This window comes from Mustela putorius, unplaced genomic scaffold (assembly GCF_011764305.1).
Source record: "Mustela putorius furo isolate JIRA1106 unplaced genomic scaffold, ASM1176430v1.1 tig00003909_pilon_pilon_pilon, whole genome shotgun sequence".
In the NCBI taxonomy this organism is placed as follows: domain Eukaryota; kingdom Metazoa; phylum Chordata; class Mammalia; order Carnivora; family Mustelidae; genus Mustela; species Mustela putorius.
In genome coordinates this window covers 37549158-37560106 of record NW_025422057.1, presented here as the reverse complement: position 1 = coordinate 37560106, position 10949 = coordinate 37549158, and the positions used below count along the sequence as shown (strand labels likewise).

General features: G+C 43.9%; 1 protein-coding gene across 4 annotated transcripts; it reads left to right on the top strand.

Moving 5' to 3' along the window:
• The first annotated feature begins 1764 nt into the window (after positions 1–1764).
• ZNF32 (zinc finger protein 32) lies at positions 1765–6561 on the top strand. Of its 4 annotated transcripts, none has more exons than XM_013054775.1 (3): positions 1765–1866; positions 4213–4352; positions 5611–6561. In XM_013054775.1, the coding sequence occupies exons 2-3, from the start codon at positions 4283–4285 to the stop codon at positions 6360–6362; spliced, it is 822 nt and encodes a 273-aa protein (XP_012910229.1). In that variant the 5' UTR covers positions 1765–1866; positions 4213–4282; the 3' UTR covers positions 6363–6561. The 4 variants fall into 4 exon arrangements, with proteins under 4 accessions (XP_012910229.1, XP_004749778.1, XP_004749779.1 ...); XM_004749721.2 differs by having other exon boundaries at positions 5569–6561; XM_004749722.3 differs by lacking the exon at positions 1765–1866 and adding an exon at positions 1876–2066 and having other exon boundaries at positions 5569–6561.
• Positions 6562–10949: the final 4388 nt, after the last annotated feature.

Genomic DNA, 10949 nt, shown 5'->3' with positions numbered 1-10949 from the left:
GGGAGCCCAATGCGGGACTGAATCCCAGGACCCTGAGATCATGACCTGAGCCGAAGGCAGAGGCTTTAACCCACTGAGCCACCCAGGCACCCCTACAAGTCCCCTTTTACAGCTACCTTTTCCCACTGAAGCTTTGTCATCTGCTTTCATGATGGGATCTGAAACTTGTCCTAATGCCCACAACTGATCCTGACCTCAACAGAACCAATATACCCAGAGTGACTTCTAGGTGCCTGGTGCTGTTTATCAGCAGAAGAAATGACTCCTGGAGTTTGGCAGGTGATAAACACAGCCCTATTGACATAGCTCAGGAGAGAAGAAAGCAGCAAACACTGGGACATACAGCAAACACTGGGACTGGCCTTTGCTGTGTGCTTCCTGAGCTTTGAAAAAGTAAAAGTATCTGGCTGTTCAGCAAGGAAAGAAAAACGGAACAGTGATTGTGCCCCATCCCCTGGTGACCTACCCCTTTCTCTCCCTGACTCTGGAATGAATGACAGAAGGATGCACCACAGGGAGATCTGCATTGGTGCTGAGGGGCTTTTGTGGGTGGCGATGGGGGGCATCAGAGCAGTTTCCACTGCACACTCATGGACCTCTCTGTGGAGAAGCCACTGGCACAGATTTTAAGAAAGGTGGTGTGTTTGTTTCTCAGCTAGACTTTCAGCTCCCCTCCCAAGAGAAGGGAGTGTGCCTTGTTCACATTTATGTCCCCATCACTCAGCACAGTACCTGGCACTTAAAATGGGCTCAGCACATAGATTCAATTGAACTTGAGTAATGATATTTTATTAGTAATAGTAATGACTAACATTTAAGAACCAACTTATTACTTACACTTTGTATACTCTGTGAAATTAATTTTTCTGTTTTGTTTTGCTTAACTGGTGGCTATGGGGTAAAGGACAAGGACATAGCAATAGAAAGTTTGCTTTATGAAGCCCTCCTTTCAAGAGGCCAAACCAGTCCGCTAGTGGAAGCTCCGGAGCAGGGAGCCTGAAGAGAAAAGTACAACGAGCAAGAGAGTTCCAGGAAAAAGGAGAGCAAAGGTGATTCTAAAGAGGAGTCCCAGGCAACAGCAACCTGAGTCATCAGGAATTTTAAAGCCATTCTTGCCTATCCAAATTCCCTCTTGGGAAGAGGGCAAGATCCTAGAAAAGTGTGTTTGAGGGAGGCTTGGGGCACTTTCAGAGAACCTTTATCTCACAGATAGTCAGTGGTGGAGCCACCCACTTGCAAATTGAAGACAAGTATCTTGCTAAAAAGATCTGAAAGGAATAGCTCTACACCAGACGAAAGTATCCTCCTCTCAGACCCTTTAAAGTCTCCAGCTATGTCAAATTACTAACCCACAGGCTCTACTTGACAGATTTGCTCCTAGCTTCAGAGCCTGAACTACAGACCAGTCTTTGCTCAAGCAGCAGCTCAACACATAACCCCAATGTACCCAAGGCTTTTCTCCCGCAAGATTTTGTTTCCTTCCATGAAATCCTCAAGAACCCTGGATTCCGGATTTCCTGGCCCACCGGTCGGCTTTACTACGCGGTTATTCCAGGCCTAATCTGAGCGGCTGCATGGCTCCCTCACTCCCCGGACTACGACGGTGGACAGAACGCCTCTTCCTACAGCACAAAGGGGATCCGACCAAGAGCCCCGCCCGGTCGGGACCCTCAGAGTCCGAGTAGCAGGGCGCGCCACGGAACTACGTTTCCCACAGTGCTCCAAGAAGCCAGGCCAGCCAAGGCCCAGGACCCGGCGGGCGGGCTCTCGCGCAGCCTCTTGGGAGTTGTAGTTCGGTCCGCTCGCGCCGGCGCTGCTGTGGGCTCGGCGCCGGCCTTTGTCTGTCTGCGGGCGCGCGCCGCTGCGGTGAGTGAGGCCGCCGGCCGGGTCAGTGAGCCCGGCTAGGCGGGGCCGCGTGGGCAGGCCGCCGCCCCCGGGCCCTCTTCGGCCCCCGCTGCCCTAGAGCAGGCCTGGCCGGCCTGATCCCCGAGGGAGGCCACCCGCGAGGGGAGAGGCGTGCGGCCCGCAGAGAAGGGTCCAGCCGGACTGGAGAGCGGGATGCTGAGGTCCAGCACGCAGGGCGGGCCCGGGGGCGCCTGCGGCGGGAGGGGAGAGTGTACCGGGGGAGAAGGGGCCCCTCCGACCACCGCTCCGCAGGATAGAGCATGTGTGAAGGCCCCGCACCCTGGAGAAGCGGGAGGGGGAGGCCACAGGCAGGTGTGCCTGGGGCCTGCAGAGAGGATTTCACAAAACGTTGGGGCTGGGGGCTGCTCTGTCTAGGGAGGGCGAATGGGAGAGAGGACAGCCTTATTAAGGTGGAGAATGGGAGGAAGAACAAAATGGATTCAGATGTGTAGAGAAAATAATCACCCCCACCCTCATCTCCTAAACCTGAGACTATGGCCCAAGAGGTTCCAAAGACAGCAAAGCTTACCCCCTTTGAGGGCTCTCCACTTTAGGCATTCAATCTGTAGGTGCCATCAGAGATTCTTCACATTTGGTTTTTATTCCCCTGAGAGCTACCTGATATGACAGTATTGTTAACCTATTTAGTTAGAGAGGAAATAGAGCCAGGGCTGTTTGGTTACTTGCCCAAGGCTGTATAGGGGTAGGGGAGATTCAAGGCAAGAAACCAAGTTATCTCCTGGCCTTATTCTGAGTTTTTCCAAAGGATAAATAGCCTTTGATAGGAAAAGCAATTTTCTATTAATAAAGCCACTTCAAATTTTTCAGGAAATTATTTCCTCAGATTTGTGACCTAAGGAGAAAAATAAAACAATCCCCATTTATTAACCAAGGCAGTTCCTGAGATGCAGCTGAGTTGTTACTTGTTGGAAGATCTCGTAGCATGCGGAGAAGCAGAGTTGTAAATTCTACCCACTTGTTCTGACCAAACTATTTGCTGGATTCCCCAGAGACAGAGTCTGACCTTAGGCAGGGTTTAGGTTTCGTGCACTTTCCAGGGACTCCTGATGGATGTGCAGTTGTTAAGCAGTAGCACCTTGAACAAATGAACTTCCTGTAGCATCCTGGCAGTATCAAAGGATATCATAGATAAGGATATCATAGAGGATTCCTTTGTAGCCTCTACTCCAGATTGGAGGTGACAGCTCCAAATACAAGTTTAAAATGCCTCTCCAGTCAGAACAAATGTGGCAGAACGTACAGTTGTCAAGACCAGATGTTCAGGTTAACAAAACCACTGTAGCATCACACCGCTATTTCATTAAAACAGGAGGCCTGCATTTTGATGAAACATATTGGAGGGGAATAAAGATTATGCACTGAACCACTGCATAAAGTGTACGAATTTAGTAATTAGGATCCTAAAGTAAGAAGAAAATACTCAAAAATGGGGAGAGGGAGGGGAGAAAGAGTGTGGAACAAGAGGATTCCTACAATCTCGAAGAGTGGTAAAGTCCTATCAAGCATTGTTACATTCTGTTCCAGTTTATAAAAATTCTCACCAGCTCTTAATTGTCTAGTTTAAGGGCATAGACTCTCAAAAGTCTTGAATTTGATCCTTTGCCCACCCTGGACTCCTTACTGACTGTATGACTTTGGACAGGTTACTTATCCTAGTTGGAGGGCCTTGGGCTTGGTTTTGGGAGTCTGAAGAAGGTCCTTCTTTTCCTAGAATTGGCAAGTACTTACACTTAGAATTGGTATTCTCATATCCTGAAGAATAGGAGAGGGGTGGTTCTGGATCTGGACCCTCCTAAATATTGTTAAAAGGTAGACATGAGATCTCTTGTCCTTATAACCTGGGGGGAACTGGAGGGGAGACCTGGAGCCATTTTCATCATAGAATGAATCATGACGGCTGAAATGTTTTTTTTTAAATTCTGAATTCCTTTGGAGGCTTGAAGTATAAAAGAGCAAGTGGTTAGGTGGGGGAAGGAAGCGGGAGATCCCAATCACATGCCATAGCTAAAGTACAAACAGGAGTGACCCATTATCTTGGGATTGGCAGGAAGAGATATATGTGTTCTGTGCTTCCCACCTCACGTTTCCATCTTGACTCATTTATATGTGGTCATGGTACCTTTAGACCAACTTTGGGTTACATTATAGGTGGCTAAGATTACATCAGGCAATCCAGATTTCTTCCATTTACTCAAACCCCAAATTTATCCTTCTCACTTATCAATTCTCTTGCCTTTTCCTGTTTTTCTTTTTATGTTTTTTGTCTGTTTGTTTTTTCCTCCTCAGGTGTTCAAGAATAGCCCATGGAAGGATCATATGAAGAGGTGGTAATTAAAGTCATACAGCAGGCGTGGACATGTTTGGATTTCCAACAGCTACCCTGCTGGATTGTCATGGAAGATATGCGCAGAATGTAGCATTTTTCAGTGAGTGAGTCGGTTGATCACTGAGATGCCCTTAAATCACAATATTTAGTATCCCTGTACTCAAGCACTGATCAGTAGGCTGAGGAAGCAGAGGAGACATTCCTTTGGAGGAGTTCACCATTCCTGGGGGTTACAGGGAAAGTTTGCAAGCTAGAATTAGAAATAGCATTAGAAACAGAGCAAGAGAATGATCTTGATATGGAGTAGTTTTGAGGTAGTCTCTGAGAAAATGAACGAGTAGCTTAACATCAGGGCACAATCGTTGAATAAGAGTAAGGCAAGAGAAAATTTTCCTAGGATGACTCCAAGAAAACTGTTAATAGTGATTAATGGACCCATAATTAAAGTGCAGTAGCAGGCTCAGATGCAGGGCACTATGGAAAACACTGTCAGCATGCATAGGAAGTGTCTGAGAATAACTTCCAAACCAAAATTGATTTCAGTTCCACCATAGCTTAGTAGACTGAAATAGCATGAATATTAAAGGGGAAAGTTCCTTGGATCAGATTCTATAATTGTCCTAGCTTGATCTGTGGTATCAGGCAAATTGTTTAACTTCCTTGAGCTCCAGGCTCTTCATCTGTAAAAAGGGACAGTAAACTCTACCTTGCAGGGTTACTGGGACTAGAGATAGTAGATGTAATGTTCCAAAGATTCTGGTACATATTTTCTGATGTCCTGGAGCTTACTCCACTGTCAGGAAAATAGATTGGTACAGAGATGATTTCTCACGTATTGGTCTCTCAGAACTCTCTACCTACTTTTATATTATACTTTTTCTTAATGGAGTGCCTCCAGAATCTTAAAGTTTTAGGTCCTGCACAATCTGGATCCATACCCATCTTGGAGTCAGAGAAAACTTGGTTATGGGACTCTATTTGATCTTATATAGTTTTGTTCATTTTCTGAGCCTATATTCTTGTCTATAAAAAGGAGATAATCATGTCTACCTTACAGGTTCTTTGGGAGGCTAAATTAAACTAAATTTAGAGACAGTATACTTCTGTGGAGCATGCCTGTGTTTGAATCCCAACTCTACACTTAGCTAACTGCAAGATCTGTGACAACCTCCCTGTGCTCTCATTTCCTTATCTGTAGGATAAGGTTTCATAGGGTTTTCATGATTAAATTATCTATGCAAAGTTCACAGTGTAATGTCTGGCACATAATAAGCATTCAAAGCATTGTTTCTTTTTTCCCTATTCTTCTCACTCAGCATATTGGTGCATCTTACATGACTTCCCTCTCATTTTACCAGATGTGATGACAGAAGCCCACCACAAATATGATCACTCTGAGGCCACAGGATCCTCAAGCTGGGATTTCCAGAATTCTTTCAGAAGAGAGAAGCTGGAACAAAAATCCCCAGATTCTAAGACACTACAGGAAGATTCACCTGGAGTGAGACAGAGGGTCTATGAGTGTCAGGAATGTGGAAAATCCTTCAGGCAAAAAGGCAGTCTAACCTTGCATGAGAGAATCCACACTGGTCAAAAGCCCTTTGAGTGTACCCATTGTGGAAAAAGCTTTAGGGCCAAAGGCAATCTTGTTACACATCAGCGAATACACACAGGAGAGAAGCCCTATCAGTGCAAGGAGTGTGGGAAAAGCTTTAGTCAACGAGGTAGTCTGGCTGTTCATGAAAGACTTCATACTGGACAGAAACCCTATGAGTGTGCTATCTGTCAGAGAAGCTTCAGGAATCAAAGTAACCTTGCTGTTCATAGAAGAGTGCACAGTGGAGAAAAGCCCTATAGATGTGATCAGTGTGGAAAAGCCTTCAGTCAGAAAGGAAGCTTAATTGTTCACATCAGAGTCCACACAGGCCTGAAACCCTATGCCTGCACCCAGTGCAGGAAGAGTTTCCACACCAGGGGCAATTGTATCCTGCATGGCAAAATCCACACAGGAGAGACACCCTATCTGTGTGGCCAGTGTGGGAAAAGCTTCACTCAGAGAGGGAGTCTGGCTGTGCACCAGCGAAGCTGCTCACAAAGACTCACCCTTTGACCACCCTCTTCAAAGGAAGTTCTCTTTATGAATTAAAAGTTTAAAAAAAAAAAAAAACTCAGATCAAGCAACCTATCCAATGCTATGGAATGAATGGAGACTCTTTCAGAAAGACCATCATTGGGTAGGGCAAACTGACTTTTCTCCTTTCCCCCCAAATAAGTATGAAAAATAAATGTCTTGTTTATTATCATTATCACATATGTTTCATAATTTGTCAGTTTATTTTGACCTAAGTTCCCCCCAAGTACCTCCATTAATCTAGTGCATACATGGGAGATTTTTCTATGTATAACAGATTCAGATTTTCAATCTGTAGTTGACATCGTTAGTTTTTGTTTAAATCAACCCTTTATTAGTCCCACGGTCTTTTCTTTACATATTCAAATCAATCTTGTATCAGGATTCAAGAAGGGAAGAATTCATCCCAAAGAGCTTGGTAGCAAATCTTTATCATCTAGAGAGGTAAATTATATCAAAGGTCTTTGGGCACAGAAATACTTTAGAAATACTGTGGGTTTGAATAGTAATATAATATCGCTCCCAAAGATACCCTGATACCATTTGAAGATGTATACAAGAATGTTGATATCATCCCAATTGGTAATAGTCATAAACTGGACAAAACCCAAAATATCCAACAATAGGTAAGGTAACATATGCTGGTATGTTCCTATAATGAAATGTGACTCAGCAATAAAAAATAACATACAACTAATATATGCAATAATATAGAAGAATCTCAAAACTTTATGTTGAGTGGAAACACACACACACTAGAAAACTCATCTAATAGAATAGAACTAATGGAATTCAGATAGTTGCTAACTATGGGTGGAGGGAACTGAGTAAGGACTGACTTAAAAAGGGCACAAGGCAACCTTATAAAGTGAAAACATGCTCTATCCTTATTTCAGGTGGTAGATGCATGGGTCTGTGCAATTGTCAAAATTCAATGAACTTAACAGGAGTCTATGCATTTTCTTATCTGTAAGGTATACTTTAGGAACAATGAGGCAGTTTAAAAATACTGCACACAAGTTCTTTAGCACTCATCTCATGAAGAGATGGGGGTCTGTCACCTCCACTTGAGTTTGGGTAGGCTTGTGACTGCCTCAAACACAAAAAACAGAACTGATACTATATAATTTCCAAGAATAGGTCTGAAGAGCCCTTCAAAAGTGTGAAAAGTTTCTGCCTGATTCTCTTGAGATGCTTACTCTGGAGAAAATCAGCTGCCATGTAAAAAGTCTATCTTGAGGCCACTATAATGGACAAGCTGCATGTAAGTGCTCTAGTTGACAGCTTCTGCTGAGCTCCAACAGACAGCATCAACTACCAGCCACGTGAGTGCGTTACTGTAGATGTCCAGGCAAGTGCAACCTTGAGATGACTGAAGACCCATATGACATCTGACAAAAACTATATGAGAGAGCCCTAAGTAAGAACAGACTTCTCAAATTCCTAACACAAAAAGTCATTAGAGAAATAAAAAGCTATGGTTTTCTACCACTAAATATTTATGTTATTTACTATACAGCAATAATAGAACATAACATTTTCTAAAAAGATAAGATACTATGAAAAGAAAAGGAAAAATCTGGGAGAATGACTTGAGATTTACTGACTAAACAGCAGTTATTCCAGACCTCAATCTCACAGAGGTCTCCATGTCAGGAAGGATAGCACTCTCTGTGGTATCAGGATGTCCAAATCATGTAGTTATAGACACAAACATGGAAAAATTTAGAGACTGGCCTAGACTGCCCACAATGCTGCCATTTTAAACTCTACGCCTCTGACTTTCTTTTTTTTTTTTTTTTTTTAGATTTTATTTATTTATTTGATAGGCAGAGATCACAAGTAGGTGGAGAGGCAGGCAGAGAGAGAGAGAGGAGGAAGCAGGCTCCCGCTGAGCAGAGAGCCCGATGCGGGGCTCGATCCCAGGACCCTGAGATCATGACCTGAGCCGAAGGCAGAGGCTTTAACCCACTGTGCCACCCAGGCGCCCCTATGCCTCTGACTTTCTGAGGGACACAATGAGCATTAACTCCAGTCTCAAAGCCCATGCTAAAAACAAACAAAACCTCCTATTTAAGATCTTTAAATACCTATACACCTTGTGAAAACCCACAGTTTCCAAGGAATTCAATTTTGAGTTAAAAAGACATCCTTAAGGGGCACCTGGGTGGCTCAATCAGTTAAGGATCTGCCTTCAGCTCAGGTCATAATCCTGGGGTCCTGGGATGCCTGGGGTTCCCTGTTCAGTGGGAGTCTGCTTCTTCCTCTCACTCTGCCCCTCTCCCCTTTACTCACATGCATGCATGCTCAAGCTCTCTCTCTCAAATAAAGTCTTAAAAAAAAAAAAAAGACACTCTTACCCACAGACACCAAATTCCCATAGTTTTCCGGCATCACATCCCTATACAGCGTCTGCTGAGTGGTATCCAGGTGTTTCCATTCAAACTGGGTAAAGGTCAGAGCAACATCCCCAAATGTTAGTGATCCCTGCAAAATCAAACCCAACTCTGCTCATCCAGGAACTGTTTACACCTTTGACCCTGAAGTAGGGAACAAGGAAGTCCTCACGGGAAAAGGAAAGCTACACGTTCAAGGCCAGCTTCTGATATTCCAGATTGTTTATGCAGAGGGAAGTGGAACACAGTTAATAAAAGGATCAAGGGGGACGCCTGGGTGGCTCAGTTGGTTGAGCAGCTGCCTTCGGCTCAGGTCATGATCCCAGCGTCCTGGGATCGAGTCCCACATCGGGCTCCTTGCTCCGCAGGGAGCCTGCTTCTCCCTCTGACTCTGCCTTCCACTGTGTCTGCCTGTGCTTGCTCTTGCTCGCTCTCTCTCTGACAAATAAATAAATCTTTTTAAATAAATAAATAAAAGGATCAAGGGGGCTCAGAAAGCAGACTTGTTACACACGAACAACAAATTAGAAGATAAGAAGCTGGAAAATCCAGCCAGGGATAAAGGGAGGTAGTGGCTCCTCATGTGAACCACACTGGGCTCCTCCTGCTCTTCCAACGCACCGATCATGCTCCTTCCTCTGGGCCTAGCATTTGCTCATCCCTCATTTTGTATATCTTTACTTCAATGTCACTTCACCAGAAAGTTATCTTCTCCCATCCTCTACCACCTTCTATCCCATGAACCACTTCACTTTCTTCACAGGATTTCTCCCTTCCTGGCAGGATCAGATTTATTGTCGGTATCATCTATAATGTGAGCTCCAGGAGGTTAGGGACCACTTGGGTCACTGCTGTGTCACCAGCCTAAAATACTGGTTGGCACACTTTGGAAGTGTCCAAGGATTTGTCAATCAACAAATGAACTGAAATTCCAAAAGACATGCAGAGTAAAACTGGCTTTATCCTAGAATTTACTGATAAATAATATAAATATATTACATAATATATATAGGTAAATATAGACATATATCTACCTATATATATGTATATATAGCAATGGCAACTTATATGTACCAGACACAATGCTAAGTCCCAGGACATACATCATATCTCTGAATTTCTACCATGACTATCCATAAAGTAAATCTACTTTGTGGCTAAGAACACTAAAGCTCAAAGAGTTGAAAGAATTTGTTCAAGGTCACCAGGCTGGTTGACTACAATATAAAAAGGAGCTACAAAAAATGGCAGACTCTGGGGCAAATTGGAAGAAATGGCTATGACATATTAAAAGGAAAAAAAAATGGGTAAACCTAAAAAACATATGCAAAACAGTTTCAAATGAAATAATTTGAATTGTTAGTGTGACAGGAATACAGGTAATCTTTAATTTTTAAAATTTTCTGTTACTCTTAATTTGTACAATACTCAAATACATATTCCTCCCTGCCAACTTCTGAAAATCCTTCAAAACCCAGTTTTCTCCAGGATAAGGGCAAACTCCACCCTGGCATTCTAGGCCACAAATGTTTCCAAATTTCTCTGGGACCATTCAGATGTAATGGCTTCACTCATGTCTTAGCCTTCCCCTAGTCACCCCAACTTCTACAATTATGCAAGCTTCATTTAATCTTCAGGAAGAACTAAAAGGATTGGGGCGCCTGGGTGGCTCAGTGGGTTGAGCCGCTGCCTTCGGCTCAGGTCATGATCTCAGGGTGCTGGGATCGAGTCTGTCTCTCTCTGCCTGCCTCTCCATCTACTTGTGATTTCTCTCTGTCAAATAAATACATAAATAAAATCTTAAAAAAAAAAAAAAGAACTAAAAGGATTACTACCACCACCACCACCACCCACCCACCCTTTGGATTCCTCTGACCCCTGAACATCAAGAGCACGACCATCACTGTGTCATGTGTATCATTCACTGACACTGCAGCCTCTGCTGTTCTAGGATAAATGAGTGTTTTTTCTCTTCTGTGAGTTGGCAACCCCTCTGGGGCAAGAGCTATACTTTATGTACAAAGTATTCTTCAGCTTCTAGCACTACCGAAAGCATGGGAAGCAAAGATCTGTCATGATAGAGAGGAAATGAGAGGACAACAGTGGAGAGAGGGGTCCTTTCTCTATAAAGCTGCACCAGTCCAGGATTGGCTCAGGCAACCTAATTTGG

What these genes read in the sequence shown, in the direction of transcription:
- ZNF32 (XM_004749721.2), top strand. Translation starts at nt 4,283, where the DNA reads ATGTTTGGATTTCCAACAGCTACCCTGCTGGATTGTCATGGAAGATAT. An exon ending in GCAGAATGTAGCATTTTTCA is followed by an intron (nt 4,353 to 5,568) that starts GTGAGTGAGTCG and finishes CTTCTCACTCAG; the next exon opens with CATATTGGTGCATCTTACAT.